The sequence below is a fragment of the Centruroides vittatus genome, unplaced genomic scaffold, assembly GCF_030686945.1.
Source record: "Centruroides vittatus isolate TY-2023 unplaced genomic scaffold, ASM3068694v2 contig_401, whole genome shotgun sequence".
NCBI lineage: Eukaryota > Metazoa > Arthropoda > Arachnida > Scorpiones > Buthidae > Centruroides > Centruroides vittatus.
This window is the reverse complement of record NW_027122216.1, coordinates 934,143-953,278: the sequence shown is the minus strand read 5'-3', so window position 1 is coordinate 953,278 and position 19,136 is coordinate 934,143. Positions and strand designations below refer to the sequence as shown.

At 31.0% G+C, this 19,136-nt stretch overlaps 3 protein-coding genes across 3 annotated transcripts in view; all 3 read right to left on the bottom strand.

Annotated features, from left to right (window-relative positions):
* LOC136976540 (multiple PDZ domain protein-like) overlaps window positions 1–5,110 on the bottom strand; it is a 289,818-nt gene extending 284,708 nt beyond the window's left edge. Inside the window, exon 1 of the mRNA XM_067271850.1 lies at window positions 4,641–5,110. The gene's annotated coding sequence lies outside the window, so the exon portion shown is untranslated. The remainder of the gene's footprint in view (window positions 1–4,640) is intronic.
* Window positions 5,111–10,089: 4,979 nt separating this feature from the next.
* On the bottom strand, window positions 10,090–12,660 carry LOC136976572 (uncharacterized). Its single transcript, XM_067271904.1, has 3 exons — window positions 12,451–12,660; window positions 12,104–12,135; window positions 10,090–10,131 (listed from the first exon to the last, which is right to left on the bottom strand). The coding sequence occupies exons 1-3, from the start codon at window positions 12,524–12,526 to the stop codon at window positions 10,090–10,092; spliced, it is 150 nt and encodes a 49-aa protein (XP_067128005.1). The 5' UTR covers window positions 12,527–12,660.
* Window positions 12,566–13,149, bottom strand: LOC136976571 (uncharacterized; the record flags this gene model as incomplete). The annotated part of the gene is made up of 2 exons (XM_067271903.1): window positions 12,566–12,825; window positions 12,942–13,149. Coding segments are annotated over 2 exons (468 nt in total), but the record flags the coding sequence as incomplete, so codon positions are not given.
* Window positions 13,150–19,136: the final 5,987 nt, after the last annotated feature.

The window sequence follows — 19,136 nt, the reverse complement described above, 5'->3', positions numbered from 1 at the left end:
GCAAAACTAACTTTAATAAACCAGCAACGAGTTACTCAACTTTCCCGGCAACATTGAAAATTTTAGTGGCGTCATCTGTTATCATATTTTATTTAAAAACTTTTTATATTTTTAACTATTATAAAACGGAAAAAAGTTTAATTTTAAGAGCAGGGATGAGTTTTATATTTAAAAAAAAAAATTGTAAATGCTAACAACGAGTAAAATCGTCATGACGTCCGACCCTACTGGAAATACACACGACCCCCATTATCTCCCTATTCCCTCGACCTTTAACCACCAAAATTCAATAGCATCAAATCTCCCTAATAAACAAACCTCCCTGCAAAATTTTAGAAATTTTCGACAAGAAGCCCAGAAGTTATTAAACTTCAAAGAGGGTGAACAAAATCGAGTCTCCCACGCAAATTCACACACACACAGAAATTACTCCCCCCCATTTTTTTGCATTTCTCGCCGTTTCAAGGTGTCTTGAGTCAAAAAATGTAAAAATCTTTGCGGGTCATTTTTTGACCGATTGTCATACTTTCCCTCTGTTAGGCTATATATAACAGCTGAAAAAGTAAAAATTACGGAATATTGTCAAGCGAGATCATTATAAATCGATTCATCAGTTAATTCACTTTCTTAGAACTTTAACTCACATTTTCAAGAATAGCAAATGAGTCAATATACATTACAAACCTCAAAATGTCTACTTATAATCTGTAAAAATACGAACATGGCTTTATATATTTCAACTAATAAAAATTATTCTCGTTAAAAAACGACTTTTTTAGAAATAAAAATCGTTATAGTTTTTCTACTCGAATTTTAATAATGAATTTTTAATCACTCAAAACATACATGTTTTAAGATTGAAAATTAGCTATGTTTATACATTATTTATAGAATATATACCTCTAGTAATTGATTCTCAATTACTATATATTCTGCAAATAATTGAATTTTTTTAAAAAATATTAATTTTCAACAGTGAATATTATAAAAATTTTATATAAATAATTTAGTTTATATATATATAAATTAATAAATATTATATTAATAAAATATGACATTACAAATCATTTATATACAGTAGAACCTCGCTAATCCGAACTAATTAAGAACCGGATTAGTGAGTGTTTCGGATTATCGAAATTCTTTTTCCTGTGTATTTGTTATATTAATATGGGGTTTCACAATATAATATAGTTGAATGAGCCCGTTGTAATTTGTCGAGATTATATCAGTAACAACAAACTCGGTTCAGATATAAGAGAGTTTTCAACCTCTTTCCATAAGTGCATGACCGTCAGAGAATGAGAAAACATGAGACTAGCCTTCGTTTCCTATTCTGATAACAAATTTTTAATTGTTTTAAGAGTTTGTACGCAGGATCGCGAGATAAGATCGACAGCAGCAGCGTAATTATTATTAAGCGCTGTTAAGCGACGCTCAAGAGTCCACCAGACTCTGGACACTATTTCTACGGAATAAATGTAAGAACTTTTTTAATTATGGAAAAAATATTAATATTTTTTATGTTTATTCTGACTAGAAACAAAGATAGGAACTAATTTTAAATAAATATTTACTACAGTAGAATCTTGATTATCCGAAGTAATCTAGACCGATGCTACCTCGGATAAAACTGACGGACATGGCCATTTCGGATTTAAAATTATGAATATAAAATATTTATATGGTATCACTTTTAAACCTCTTTTTATGCCTTAGTAAATTTAATCATATATAAGAAAAGCAATTTTTATATCATTTACTACACAGCTAATGTACAGACAATAGCTTTGAGAATTAATATGTATTATTCTACTCATGTTTTAATGGGAATTAAATAATAAAAGGTAACAGAAACAAGTCATTTTTTACTATACGTTATCGTTTTAAAGTTTCTTTTTTGAGTTACAATATACGAAAAGTGGTGTATTTATTTACAGGTCGCCCCGGATAATGCGGAATCTCAGTTAATCGGAATTCTACTATATTTATTTTAGACAGTTTTTACAGTTTATTTTTCCGATTACATTTATCCTTTTGCAATGGCGCAAAATTACAACACTTTACACTATTATAGCAGTCTATATACAAATAAAATAATAACCAAAAAATACCAAAATACGGCAATTTTTGTAATTCCTTTGTGATTTTTGTAATTTTTTAATTTTTATTACTTTGTTGTTACAAATAGTAATTTTTAATTGTTTATAAATCTTTTTGTAGATTACTTTTGGAATGTTTTAATTTCCTATTTTATTCAATTAAATTTATTGATTTGTTGTCGATTTTAACAAAGAAAATTTTTAATATATCTACCTATAATTTTTCTAACAATTTAAAGATTTTGTTTAAATTCCTATACCATCATGAAAATGGAAGGGATAGGCCCTAAGTATTGGAAAGTTATTTACCGTATTTTGCTTAAGGGACTAAAATTTCTAGTTACACAACTAAGCAACTGCAACATATTTTGTTTCAGAAGATAGAGATGCAGATTTTTGGGCCGTTCGGATTAACCAGAATTTCGGACTACAGGGGTTCTATTTAGCGTGGTCCTACTGTATATGTATATAAATGTTTTATTAATAAAATTTTTGATGATTTTTACTGTTGAAAATTGATATTTAAAAAAATTCAACTATATATAATATTGTTAAATTTATTTGTATAATATGTAACAAATATTGAAACATTTTAGCGAATAAATGTAATTTATTAATTTTTCTCATTTTCCAGATTATTTTTAACTATTATCAAAAGTTTTCTTCGACATTAATTCTCAGCATTTATAGTCAGCTACGGCACAGCTCACGTTATTATTACGGTTACTAACTTTTTTAATTATTAAAATGAATATCCGTTCAACTTTCTCCGGTCATACATACGCATCGTCATTAAATAAGCGATAAATAAAATACTCTAATGATAATTTACTAATTATATTTTATCTAATTTCAATAAAAATGTATGCAATTCTCAATAAAATAATTTCTGCATTGTTTTATTTGCTAGAATGCTAAAATTAGTTTAGTTGAAATGCAGTATGATCGATTGCTTCATATCCATTATATCTATAATGTCAAATATATATATATTGACTGTTTTTCTGTTAAGTTAAATCTAATACTTGAATATCCTGATAACTGGTTTATAATTAAAATATAATTTTATAAAATTTAGTTTATATAAGTATAATGAATGTTATATATATATTAAATTTTTGATACTTTAAACTATATATAAGTTACATAAACAAATAAACAAACATTAAATTACTATAATCATTTTAACTCGTTTTTTATCTAATAACTTGTAACAGAAATTAAGATACATATATTTAGTCATATATTTGTTTTAATTTCTGTTAACAAGTTTTATTTTTTAAATAATAAATATTACATAAATAATAATCAAATTTATATTTAAATTGGATATAAAGATGATTCTAAACAAAACATTTACAGCATTGTATAAGTAATACTTTACTGAAAAGTGATACTTTAATGTATTACTTCACAAGGGTGAATTTATGCTTTTTCATTTATTATAAAGGTAACGGGTTTAACAAATCGATATTTCAATATTCTATACTGAAAGAGTATTTGAAAAATATATTAAGTTAATTATTCTTCCACTTAAATTTTTCAGATAAAATAAAGTTAGAAAATTTTCTACTCTATAATACATTACATCTCAAATATTATATGTTTTCTAATATTCCCAAGCTTTCAATACAATTAAAACATTAAACACTTCTGTTCAAACTTATTTATAGAATTTAAAATAATAAAGATGGAAAAAAAACTTCTTTAAGTTCATGTGGGCTTTTTCACTAGGTTTACAAATTTAATAATTTTTAAAAGTTTTAATAAAGTTTTTAAAGTAATAGTGGTAAATATGAAATATACTGTACATGCCAACAATAATATCATTTTAATTAAATAATAGAGGAAAAACATCTAGAATTGTATTTGGATAAACTGAAACAAAAATTTTAAATAAACATTAAATAGATAATATTGATAGATCTTGTATATATTTTATCGATTGAAAATGAGAACAAAAATATTTTTCCTATATCAGTAGTCTAACGATTTCAAACAGACAAGTTTATGTTTATGAAATCTATATTTATTTTAACAAGTAATAGCAATTTCGGTTTAAATAACAGTTAAATTGCATTACCAAAAACTTAATTATATAACTAAATGATGGATGTAAAACGTTTTAAATAATTATTTCACTTTAAAAATATAAAAATCTATCATAAACTTAAGGTTGTAATATAAATATATATTATTTAATTTAAATTAGAGATGAAAACGTTAAAAATCCTAGAATCTGGCTATTAATAGGTCATTTCTAAAAGAAATAATAAATTATATTCCTATACTATAACATAATCAATATAATTGTTATATGAAAACAAAAAAGTGGAGAAAAACCGAATTGTGAAAGAAATTTTCGAATTTTCCCTGAGTATATTCTTTCCATCACAACAAACACGTTTGCGAGAGAACACCCATTTACAGAACCCAAGTCCGGATTATTAGCGAGCTGTGTAAGGCGTGTAACTTACCAATTATATAAATATTTACCATTTAAAAATCACTTATAATTAATAGATAAATAAAATTTACCTCCAGCGCCAACTCGGAACTTATCCATATCCATAATGCACTTATTAATATAGGAAAAAAAATGGGTCGGAAACTTAGTCTAGTTTATTCAGTCGAACGATAATAATTGTCACACAGATTGAATGGCCGCCTTCCCATCATTCACAGCGCAACTACACGAGTTATTGTTGTTAGGTTTAAGTAACACGTTGATCAGTCATTGTAACACGATCTTCGAATGCCGTTCCGATGCCAACGTGCTTCAAACCACTTCTTATTTGGAGATAAACTTACACCAGTTATAATACAATTATCGATAATCGCTTTCACTTACGATCCAAATATTCCAATCATATACTATCAATATGATAAGTAGAACGTTCCTTAAATAAATTATCGGGCATATTTAAAGTCATAAGCGCAATTTTCTTCACGGAATCAAACAAAATTATCGGCACCCGAATCTCACATCCCAGACAGGGTGCGGTTTATGACTGACGTGACGATGACCAATGAAGAAAGGTGGCGCTTCCATCTAATCGTTTTCCTGTATAAAAACTAGTCGATCAATGGAATCGAAGCGCATGTTATCAACCAGAAGAATCACATTGAAAGAGGAAAGGAAACTTTTTACTCACTTCACTGCCTTAAACGTGTTAAGTTAACGATGTGTTAATAATTATTCTCTCTAAGGATTATTTTAATTTACATATATCATTTTTTTATTTTATTTTGAAAATATTTATTATTGATTTTCAAAATCGTCCAGAAACAATGACTTGTTGTAAAATTATAATTAATTTGCTTTTAATTCGGTATTATAGTATAGTTAATTATAATATTATATTAATTGGAAAATTGATTAAGATTAAAGAATTAGTATGGAATAGAAAAAGAAGCTATAATTTTATAATTATAAAATATTATATGATTTTTCTTTAATGTGTACTTAGTTTAATATGTTTAATTTTTCGATAAATAGACCTATATCTATAATACATCTGTTTGACTTATAAAAAATAATAATTTTGTCTGTAATTTTATCCAATTTGTTATCATCAAGCATGTTTAATTTCGCTTAAATACAATTTATGCAATTTATAATATGTATTTATAAACAAAATTTATGTCAGGCACTTTTATTGCCGTCTTCAGAGATATTTTAGACCATTTAAACTATAGCAAAAATTTTATGCTGGATTCTAAACAAAGTTAAATATAAAATCAGTTATTATTATTTTTTTTATTTTTAAATTTTATTGAGAGTATACAGTTTATATTGTTGATTTTAAATATATAATCCAAGTAAAAAATTGAATGTATTTTTCAATATTTAAATATGTTTAGTAATGCCAATTAGAAAGTATATTATTTTGTTTTTTTCAATTGTAATGACTAAATGTATCAGATTATATTTTAAATTCTTATTTAATTAATAAACTTTTAAATATATATATATATAAACTAAGATATTTGTTTGATGTAATTTTTCTCTATATTGTAATTTTTCCCCTTAAATTTATTTAGTATATTTTAATTTATTATAATATGTATTTTATTCTGAAATTATATTTTGAAAGCTTTTTGATTCGATTCTATTAATCTGTTTTTTATCTGTATAACTATGTTCACGTTTTTTTAGTTATAACCGTACTGAATTACCAAAAATTACATTACGTACAAAAAGGCTACTTTGTGGTTAAATAATTGAACTGTGATTGAGATTAATTCTGAGTTTTAGTTTCATGTAGACTGAAGACTTTACAAAAACTTTCAAAAACATCTTCGCTTTAAATACCTTTAATTGTAAGGTGTCAACAAACTGTAATAAAATAAAGAAATGTGTATAATAATTTAATATATTTAATTTAATTTGTTGATGACATTTATAACATTTTCCTATAATGAACATAATGCTCTACAATTAGCGTAATAATAAACGTAAATTCAAATTATATTTAGTGCAATATAATAATATCTAACGAGAAGATTCCTGCTGGATTTTATTTATCAGAAAACAGAAAATAAAATATAAGCTTATTATTTTTTCTACAGTTAAATTAACTCTTAGCTAAGAGTTTGAACGGTAGTTAAATGAAATATACTTTGTCTTATTTTATTTAATTATGTAGAAGTTTTTAACAAATTTGCGTGTTTATTTTGAAAAATGCTTTTAAAAGGAAGATCGACTCCATTGTATGATTTTATGTTTTAAGTAAAGAAGTGTCTCTAATTTGTTATACATATTGATCTGTTTGGTTTTGTTGATTTTTAAATAATGTAAACATATTTTTCACTTTTTAAATTTAATACAATACATAAATTTTATACGGCCTATTTCTTAGAAAGCTCCATCCATTTCAAATTTACAAATAATTCAAAAATGTTCTAAACTATAACAATCAATTGTCTTTTGTTTTGTAAAAATAAACGTATAGGTCTAATAACCTACATATTTTGAAAATCCACTTTAAAGATTATATTTAAAGTAGGAATTTTTAAAATATTATTCCTTTTTTCGCAAAGCATCGATTTCAAATCTTCTTTACAGTGTTATTTAGAATTTAATGCGATAATGGAAAAAATATATCAAACATTAGTTTGTAACATTATAATTTAAACTAAACTTTCGAAACATGACAGAATGATGGACGTCGCTTTATGTTTAGACCTATAAACTACTCATATTGATATTTTATATAACTTACTTATATTATGTAAAATACACGGAAAAAATTTATAGATGCATATTCAGAGATAATGCGATCGTTTATGATTTTCATTATTATGCATTGAAATTCGATATTTTTAGAGTTAAGATTGCTTTTATCAAAAATATCAAATAGAATTTGAATGTCAAGATCAATAAGTAGTTTTAAAAATATTATTGATTCTGTAATTATATATTATTTCAATTCATTCTGTTAAAAAATATTATGTAAATTTGTCTTGAAAGATTGATAATATCGTGAAATAATGTTTCGTTAAATTTTTAATAAAAATAAATATATTTTTTATATTAGCAATTTCAAGTTTAATTAAATTAAATATTTATTAGCAGGAAACCGTCGAAGTCGACGGCATTATTAAATTAAAATACAATGAGCCCATTTAAAATTTGTCGTTTTACACAAAAATCATCAATATAGCAAGTATTCTTCGAGCCAGATTGTGGGTGATTGGTGTCTACCTGTTCTCTAGTACCATGAGACTTCTTTCAATTTTACATTCGGGTCCCAGGGTAACAATTTATCATTTTTAAGGCCGACCGACTTGGACTGACGGGGCTTCCGATTAACGAGGACGGTATTGGTGGCCCCCCAATACCGTCATCACCTTATCCTGGGCTTCTTAATATATAAGAATAAAACTCTTAGACGTACCAACAGTCGGATGTTGAAGTTTCTTCTCTTTTTGTTGATAGGTTTGTCGAAAAATTCTTTAAGCGTGTTTGTCCCGTAGACTTAACTTTCTACCTTTGCCCCTCCAACATGTCCGAACGGTTGTGAATTTTTTATTTCTGATTGCAATGGACTCATCTACGAGGCAAGAGCTTTATTGTGATACCTGAACTATGTTTGTAACCTCAGCCGTTCTCTTAAACGAAGCTATTTGAGGTTTACCAAATTAATATATAGATTTTTTGGTGTATTTACTAACAAACAATAATTCTTGATTTATAAAATTTAAATCTAGATTGTAGGTCTTTGAATGTATAATTAGAAGGCTTTACAACATATCAAGAATCAATAGGACGTGCATAAGATTTAAAATATACTAAATAATTTCATTAAAAAATATTCTTTAAAAAATAAGATATCAAATGTAGTGCTTTATTTCCTTTCTAAATACTGAGATCGAATTGTCATTAAAGAGATTTCATTAATATGTAGGTTATTCTGTACGTTTTACGAAAAAAACTTGTAAAATTTTTCATAACAGTAAAAACACGTAATCAGATACTAAAAATATCTTCTTTACTCGCCATGTCCAATCACCAGGGACAAACTATTCTCCACAGCAGAGACGACCTTTCTTTAAAGGTTACGCCTCTGCCAAAGTCTAATGTCCACAGGTGACAATCTCATCACAATTAAAAATATTGTTACCCTCGATAATGGAACTTTATGTAAATATGACAATAGTTGATAATGGTTTTTAATATTTATTTTTCTGGTACATATATTCAATATAATCCACTATTATCAGGAAAACAAGCTGATCTAAGACAATAATTTTCGCTTCTTAACGGATGAAAATCTATTAATAAATACACTTATTGCTGAGAACATATATTTATTACGTATAACTAACGTTTTCGGCCCACTTTATGGGCCATCCTCAGGTTACAGTTGTTCGACTCTAATACAAAATCGAACACGTTCAAAATTAAACTAAATTAGAACATACATTTTAAATTTAAACAAATAGAACGAGTATAACACCAAATAATAAATAAAAAAATCCAAATAAAACACAAATGTAAATGCAAATAAAATACGGTGACTGGCCGTAAACATTAAGGAAAAATTCCTTAATGTTTATGGCTTCTACAGAGGCTTCTACAGAGGCTCAGTAGATATATGCGTTAAAGGATAAGGAATTTTTCCTTAATGTTTACGGCCAGTCACCGTATTTTATTTGCATTTACATTTGTGTTTTATTTGGATTTTCTTATTTATTATTTGGTGTTATACTCGTTCTATTTGTTTAAATTTAAAATGTATGTTCTAATTTAGTTTAATTTTGAACGTGTTCGATTTTGTATTAGAGTCGAACAACTGTAACCTGAGGATGGCCCATAAAGTGGGCCGAAAACGTTAGTTATACGTAATAAATATATGTTCTCAGCAATAAGGTGTATTGGATGTATCTAGTATAATCCACTATTATCAGGAAAACAAGCTGATCTAAGACAATAATTTTCGCTTCTTAACGGATGAAAATCTATTAATAAATAACTGCGTAGATCTATTGTATCATCCTTATAGGCAATCATAAAATAAGAATAATTTTGTGGAAAAGCTTGTCGAACTAAACACATTATTTGACTTTCATCTCTTTTATTTTTAAGTATAATCAAGCAGCGCGTATTTAATGTTATATCTCTCATTATTTTATTTTGAGGAAATAAATTTTGTATTATTAAAATTACATTTACATTATAATGATGAGATCCAACTGTAAATAATTTACTAATTTTATTATACTGTATAATGAATTCATTAAATCGTCAATTACTACTAAATATACATTTTCAAATTTCTCTGGAAATCCTTGAATAAACTCAAAATTCTTTTCTTCTGAAAACCATGGATAGAAAACAAAATAACAAAAGGTGTGTTTCTTTATAGGTTGTCGTAAGCATTTCTATTAATCATTTCTTTAACTAATATAGTTTTTCCAGATTGACTTGACCCTGCAACTATACAGGTAGAAGGCGATTTTAAGAACATTTCTGAAATATTCTTTAAAATTCTTTACTAGTTAGCTGCACACCTAAAAATATCAGCTTTCAATTGGTTATGTTGCTTTTTTAAAAAATCTTATATCAAATACCATAAACTTATCTTTTTTCACAAATGTGAAAATAGTATGATCTGCCAACATGTTTCGAATACTTATAAGTTGTGTTACTCAAATCAATGTATGATTCAGGCAAACTTTTCTTTCCAAAAAAATAGTGACATAAGTAACAGAAACATAAAAATAATACAACGAAAGACAAAATTATATTAAAATATTTTCGTGACATTATAAATGAATGTTCACGCTGATTGCAAAACTACAACTTACGTATGTATACAAATAACCGTAACACTATTTATACATCGCGAATCGAAAAATTTAATCCAGAGTGGTCGAAAGTTAAAATATCGAGTCACAGATTTAATCCAAAATCTCGCATATATATACTACTTACGTAAACATCACATTCAATCTTTTTTGTTTCGGTGAACAGAGTTCTAGTGTGGATTTAGAGTGCTACGAGTAAGATCAAAATTTAAAGTATACAGTACATTCTAAACTTTGACCCACAATAGCCATTCTATTGACAGTAAAGTATGTAAGATATTTAATCCTACATGCAATAGTCATTCTATTTACAGTAATTCATTTTCCTTACACCAAATTAAACTTGTAAATTGCTTAATGAGCAATTTCTTCAGTATAATCAGCTTTCTTTTCATTACTTTTCAAGTTAAAAAATTTATTGTCAAAATCATTGAGTGAAAGTTCTGGCATCGTTGATCGGGTGAATCGTTGGGCCAATATTGAGTGCGGAAAGCTGTAGTTGGCTACCGTTACCTCATTTTCTACATCCGAGAAGAATAAAAGCAAGATAAGAACGAAGTTTTTGTTGTGAAATGTTTCTAGAATCATTTTAAAACTAAAAGTTAAAATAGAATTTATTAAAAATTGCGTAAAACAATTAATGTGTAATGTAGTTAAGGTTTTAAAGTTTCCATTGTGAGCTACCGCCGATCCCGATCGGACATGCTAGAACACGTGACTCCACTAGCCATCTTACCCTGACAAATAGGAAAGATGCCACATTTTTCTTGGGGTAACATGCCTATTTTTTGTTAATTGAATTCCAATATGCCTATTTTAAATAAATTTTTGTTTTCTCGTTTTATTGAAGAATATGCATAGAAATTATATAAAGACTTCTCAAAAAGGTTTTTGGACTGAAAAAAGCTTCCAGCTAGCTATAGAGCACGTTAGAACCGGCGAAAACTTAACAATACTTATACTGTGCTGTTATACTTATTATGAAGTACAGTACTTTGTACTACATATGCAATAAATTAAATTTGGTTAAGATATTCGAAAATTAATTTTATGCAATTATATTTGTTATCTTACCCTAATGTCATTTGGCATCTCACCCGGATACTTGGGGTGAGCTGCCTAAAATCCCAGACAATAAAAAAGTCGTCATTGCAAACACAATATGCAATTATTTTTCATATACTCCAAAGTTTTATTTAAAAAACATGTTCAAGAATATGATATTTTCGTTAGAGGCCTCCAAAACCAAAATTATCGCTATAATTTCCTTCATAAGCAAAATGTTAGGCATCTTCCCCCGAATTACTTTATTAACTTTATTTATTTCCCCCAAACATATTTATGTAGCTAAAATTAGTTTTAAATTATGTTAAAAGTTAAAACTAGTTTTATGTAAAATTAAAACATGTACAGCAGTAAATTAACTAGACAAACGGGTTTTGTCTAGTTAAAACTGGAATTTACTGCTAGTCAAAAATGAATTTGAGTTAAAACTAGTTTTAACTAGACAAAACGGGTTTTAACAAAGACAACAAAGAACTAGTTTTTACTAAAAACGGGTTTTTACTGTAACACATACACGATAATTTTCTACACTCTTAAAAAGTGTATTCGGATCATCAGCCAAAATGTCACAAGATAATTTATTTGTTGCATTCCTGTTAGAATTTTTTTAAAATTTTGATTACAGCATGAATGTGCTTACACATGTTTAAACTCACTTCTTAATCCGGACATGTAGATGAATAGACATGCACGCACACATTGCATTTGTTACATAACAACTTGCATCGAGTATGGTCTTCAATGTTCTCATTTTTTTTCTCCACCACTTATATAGAATTTGTTATGCTTTGTGATTTTTCTTGCCATTGTATACTGTCAATAACTTTGGTAATATCACAAAATGCTATTGCTTCACTTTCTTTGTGACTTTTATGTATTTTTGCTAACCCGTGTGAAATAGTCCCCTGCACATCTTTATGATGCATTCAAACAATTTGTCACGAGTCATCTTTAACAACACATCAAATACAATGGTCCACCCTCTTGTTCACTTTACCTTCCAAATAACAATGTTTTAAAACTCTATGCATGGCCTCCAAATACATGTTTGTGTTTATGCCAAGACCCTTTCTATAACAGTATGCTCACACTTTAGGTCGAGAAGCATAAGTATGAACAAAATACTTTTGAAATTCTTCAGTTTCTTTTTGGTTTAATGATTGGATGAATTCCTTTATCAGATTTTCAAATTTTTCTGGATTTGGTTCTTCAAGAAGAACTCGTAGCATCTTGTATATCAGAGCTTTTGTAACCTTATCAGAGAAAGATGAGAGAACTTTTTTACGCCAGGCCCTATCTACATGCCATGTGCACAATAACTGATGTGAAGTAGGACCCATAATATCTTTCCATGAATCGCAGAGGCATCATCAGACATAAAAACAGTGGTTTCCAGTTTTCCAAGCTTTTCTCTGACGGCAGCAGTAAACAAAGAATATGAAGTTGTGTCTATTCAATTGCTTAAGCAGTATGCACATGGTAGACCACTTCCAAACTCATCAACTGTTAATATAGTACTAAGATAAAAATCATATGCAGTAGTGCCATGAGTGGAGTCCACACAGATCATCTGCTGTCCTAGCATCTTTAATAATTCTTGTTGAATAGGTAACATGATTATCAATATAAAATCTTCATTACCAAGTTTCTGTTGAGCATCAACAGCTTGCTGTTTAAAATATAAAACTGGAGACTGTTCTAATGATTTCATTTTATCCACCCATAGCTGCACACTGATCTTATCTTCAGGATGATATTTCTTTTTTTCCTGAATGTTGTATGCACACTTGATGTTTTGCAAATCTTTTCTTGTCACAAGATGAATGCGAAAAAGTTCATTACTTGCAGAATCTCGAATATCATCTAAGATTCTCTGCAGGGTGACTCCATTAGCAAGTTTTCCTAAAAAGTAAAGTATTGATAATTAATCATTTATTACTTTTTGCAAATCAACCAGTAAAATACACTTTACCTGCAATAACTGCTTTTTCACTATCAGATAAATGGATGTGTGTAAGACTGAGATCATGTCCACAGTGGTTTTTATGGTATTTAACTATTATTGAATTTGATGTGGTGAAAACCTCAATAGAAGCAAGACATATCTTGCCACTTTTGCAAGATCCCTGTGATTTTATTTGACGTTTCCCACATCCTTTTGGAACATAATTTCCTGATCGATGACATGTATAGATTTTTTTTAATTCTGCCATCGGAAAGTGTTTGTAATGGATGGAATCGCCCAGGTGAGCGATTCCCGCTGTTTGTAACATAACGGAAACTTTTGTAATTCAAAAGTCATAGCCGTTACGGAAGAACCGTTAGAAAAGATCCGTTGGGAAAGCCGTTGTGGTTTGAATCGACGATCGACGGACGATTGGCTGTCGGAGAATGGCCGTTGGCCGGACTTTATGAAGACATCGAAGCTGATCGGCTGCTATATAAGGAGCAGTTTTGGGCGGGAAAGGAGTTTTTCTAGGTGCTAGGTTCTAAGTTCTATATCGCTCGCTATCTCTCTTTTGGGACCTTGTTGAGACCTGGTGTGAGTGGACTCCCGTTGGACTATCACGAACTTTTCTTGACTCAGAGGTGTTGCGAGTACTGTCTGTTAGCGGAAGTCGTAAGGTGTTTTTCCTTCCGAACTTGTACGGAACATAGTCGGTTGTAACAGAGGGCCTCTTTTAGTAGGCCCATTATGGGTTCGGCCAGGCCCACAATGGGGCGACCGGGTGGTGAGGGACGGGGCCCGACATATCCGAACGGACCACCCCCCGAAAAATTCCTGGGGATTATTCGACCCGTCCGGATTCGATCCCGGGTCCCCCAGAGCGGTAGGCTGCCACCTTTACCGCTCGGCCATCCGGCCGTCTTTGACTCAGAGGTGTTGCGAGTACTGTCTGTTAGCGGAAGTCGTAAGGTGTTTTTCCTTCCGAACTTGTACGGAACATAGTCGGTTGTAACAGATTAGTGTATTGTGGATACCTAGTTGTAAACGTTATTTTGTATGTTTGTCTCATCAATATAAACGTTTTGTTTTGTCAATCCGACTGGTGTTATTTTGAACATTACTGGCGCAGACTCGACAGGATACTTTGGATTACGTCGGATTATCCTGGATTACACTCCGAAGAATTGGAAGAACTGAGCTACGACAGAGAAGCAGACGTACGTACAGAGCATCGCCAGCAATTAGACCCAGGTAAATTATTCGTTTCTCGCTAGCACACAGAGATGCCTAGATGCACGAAATCGCGGCAGCTAGAGACTAGGGACTGGAAAGATGACGAGCCGGGGACGGCGCGTAGGACAAGCAGGTCGAGTCATGAACTCGAAGCACGTAGGTTACGGGCCGAGCTCGCGAAAATCAAATCTGAGACGAGAAGAGTCAAGTCCGAGACCGAGGCGAAGAAAGCAGAGTTCGAGACGGAAAGAGAAAAAATAAAATTAGAACGGCTTACGTTACGTCGGGCCATCAGAGAAAATTCAGACGACCCGAGGCAGAAGGAATGGCAGACGCAGGAGGGCTAGGGCAACCAGACCCTCAAGAGCAGAGTAAACGCGTCTAAAAACGAATCGCTAGAACTCGAAAAGGCAAGGCTTCGTTCGGAACTCGCGAAAATCAAGTCTGAGGCCGAGGTGAGGATAGCAAAAGCCAAGGCGAGAAGAGCGGAAATCGAGTCCGAGACGAAGAGAGCAGAGATAGAATTAGAACAGCTTAAGTTACAGCTGGGGATCACCGGAAAAGTAGACGATACGACGCGGCAGGAACAGCAAACACGACCCAAAGGACTTAAAGTCGAGGGGAACAGAGACTTCGGGGATAGAACAAGCTCGTCGGGAAACAAGCCGCGGGTGGAATTGGATAGGCCAAGGGAAACTGACCGGCAGAAAAGAGGGTGTCCGGAGGCGGGTAGACGACGAGGCCGGACGCATGCGACCCAAGGCAGCGGACCGCGTGGTGGTGAGAGCATCCAAACTCTCTGGGCCACCGGGTGGAAAAAAGTAAAATTCTTTTACCTCCTCTTCACATCAAGCTCGGTTTGATAAAAACTTTGTGAAAGATATGGACAGAGAAGGACAAGGCTTTGCTTACCTGAAGCAAGCTTTCTCATCTGAGCGATGGGAAAGTAAAGGAGGAAATTTTTGGGTCCCGACGTAATATAGCTTTTGAAGGATCCTAGTTTCAAGGATCTTAGTTTCAGAAAAGAGGTTCCTCATTTTGATTTTAAAATTTCGAATATTCGATAATTTTAAAATCATTCACGTGATGAGATATTCGAAATTTTTAAAATTAAATTTCCAAACGACTTTAAAAATAGTTAAAATGGGGATCATTTTTTCCGTAAGCTATGAAGAAAAACATGAAGAAAATCATAAAAGTCAAGCCTTAATTACAGAAACTAAAGAGGAAAATAAAACGGAAGAAATGAAAGAAAGAACAGAACAAGAAGAACAAGAAAATAACACGGAAAATGTACAAGAAAATAACACGGGAAATGTACAAGAAAATAACACGGGAAATGTAATGATGAAGGAAAAGGAAGAAGAAAATAAAAGTAAAACAGTAATGTTGAAACAAAGTAAGGATAGTATTGATACTCCAATAACCACCACCTTATAAGTTTCTGAGGGAATTTTTAATTAAGAAAACTAACGTTTTCGATCTATTCCATAGATCATCCTCAGGTTTGAACTGACGAACAAAAACATTCCAAAGAATGGAACACAAAATATTTAAATTCAAAAAAACCGACAACGGAGCAACTAATTAAAATTAGAATTAAAGCGCAAAAAATACATAAATGTAAACTAACAAACACATAACAATACCAAGGTTATTAGTACACGCTAATATCATTTAACAAATAATAAAATATTAAAGTTCTCCAAATACGAAACACATCGCAAATCATGAGCCATTTGTAAGTCTCTTATTTGCAAACTTCCAAGCTTAATTGCAAACTTCCAGCTTGGAAGTTTGCAATTAAGAGACTTACAAATGGCTCATGATTTGCGATGTGTTTCGTATTTGGAGAACTTTAATATTTTATTATTTTTTAAATGATGTTAGCGTGTACTAATAACCTTGGTATTGTTATGTGTTTGTTAGTTTACATTTATGTATTTTTTGCGCTTTAATTCTAATTTTAATTAGTTGCTCCGTTGTCGGTTTTTTTGAATTTAAATATTTTGTGTTCCATTCTTTGGAATGTTTTTGTTCGTCAGTTCAAACCTGAGGATGATCTATGGAATAGATCGAAAACGTTAGTTTTCTTAATTAAAAATTCCCTCAGCAACTTATAAGGTAGTGGTTACTGGAGTATATATATTTTTGCTGAGTACGTTTATGTTCGATAGTATTGATATACAGCTTAAAATTCCGAAAAAAAGAAAGTTTAAGATAAGCTTTAACATCGATGAGAAAAGTCAGCCTAGATTGAAAAGACGGAAAAAGAACAAAAATTAATTAAATTATTTTTATTAATTTTAATTAATTTTATTTTATTAATTTAAATTATTTTATTAATTATTAAATTAAATTAATTAAATACAAAAATCATTTTCTTCAAATTAACAAAATTAAAAATAAAAAGTTTTGATGAAATCAAAGCTACAAAAGGCTCTTTTCAGAGCCAGTTTATCATCTAAAGAGGAGTCAGATCGTAACAAATATTAAGTACTGTAGTCTACGTCTACCCAACCAAAACGTAAATACAGTGGTACCTTGGTACTCGAACATAATCCGTTCCAGAAAGAGGTTCGAGTACCAATATGTTCGAACTCCAAATCATTTTTTCCCATTACAAATAATGTAAAATAGATTAATGCGTTCCAATCCCCAGTTGATTCGCTAGTATGTTTTTTATTGTTTCTTTATTCTTTAAAATAGTCGATATCGTCGACTTAGCCATAGAATATTTGACAGCAAGATCCGAAACACGCACTCCATTTTCGTGTTTAGCAATGATTTCTTTTTTCAGTTCGATTGTTGTTCTCACTGTTTTCCTTTTCACTTGACCACTTTCACTTTTATTCTTCTTGGGACCCATGTTTAAGGGCTAATAAATCAAAAGAAAAGGATGCTAATTCAAAAAATATAGCACAGCGTAAGTTAATGTGCATGCCAAACAATGACTGTCTCGTAAAGACCAACAACTGCCGTATTATCGGGCTAGCAAATGGCTATAGTAATATTAATAATTTAAGATAATTTGGTACTAGAGTTAGGCGTTAAGCGCCATCTCTTGCTAAATTTAATAATTGGAATTTTAATTAAATAATTTAAATAAATTTAGGCCTAACTGGACTGTCTCGTAACTGACGCCGCCGCCGTGGCGTCGGCGTCGGCGTCGACTTGGCGGGCTTTCCCGTTCGAGTACCAAAATTTTGTTCGGGAACAGGGGCATTTTTTTTTTCGAAATTTTTGGTCGAGTACCGATTTGTTCGGACTCCGAAACGTTCGAGTACCGAGGTATGACTGTAAATTTGTAGGGCTTTCGTGTTGGACAGGAGTTACTAGGCATGGTGCTTCGTGACAAGTTTTTCGATGAACATATTATGTAATGTGGTTACTAGTTATATGTTTTTTGTTTTATAAGCGAGAAAACAGACCTTCCGGAAGGTTTTTCCGAAAGTAACTGGCCTCTATTTGAGCGTTACAGACGCGAAAAAAACCTGGAAAATTCCACGTGTCCAGTCCGTCCTGGCGATGCGCAAACCCTGGAGCGAACTCCCAGTTGTTGAGGGTTCGGACCAGTTAACTACTGGTGAGCCTTCAAACAAAATGTTACATCGGTGAAACGCATCTCCTCCTGGAGAAAATAGTAATGGAAGAACGTAGTATGACGAACGATTGGGTGAAAAGTAAACCCTGGCTAGGGCCTTCTACCTGCATATCGGCAGCATTGGCCATCGTCAGTGGATTCGGAATAATGGGTTTTGCTGGTGTTACTTATGTAGACTTTAATATTGCACTCCGTTACGTAATTTTAGGTAAGTTTATATAATGCAAAATACTTAAAAGCTTACTTTTTGAGCAAAATTATGTAATGTAATACTATTGTACGTACGGAAATTGATGACTCCTTCGTACTAATAGCCGCGTGGAGGATAAGTGATTCTAGGAGTGTTTGTATATGTCTGGGCGAAACGTATTCTGAAGCTGGTGTTATCTATCACATCTCTTAGCAATTTCATTGCTTTAGTATCGGAATAAGTTCATTCACATGATGAGATATTCGAAATTAAAAAAATTAAATTTTCAAACATTATCGGCTTTAAAAATCGTTACAGTGAAAATGGGAAACGTATTACAGTTTGGAAGCTCTGAAGAAAATCAAGAAGAAATTAATGAAAACCAAGAACAAATTAATGAAAATCAAGAAGATAAGAAAAATGAAAAAATAGTAGTTAATGAAAACGATCACCGTGATACCACCAACATGGAATTTAAGTTTCCCAAAAAGAAAAAATTTGTAGGCTTCGGTCGCTTGTTACTACAATCCTCTGTCTAGTCGGAAGTAGCTGAGCTCTTGTCGAACACACCTGAACTGTCTCGTGGCAGGTCGAAAAAGGCGCGGAGATCTGACGAAATCTGACGTCATCCTCACCAGGCTCACTGGTGGCGACTGTAAGCGTTAGCGCCTCAAATTTAAC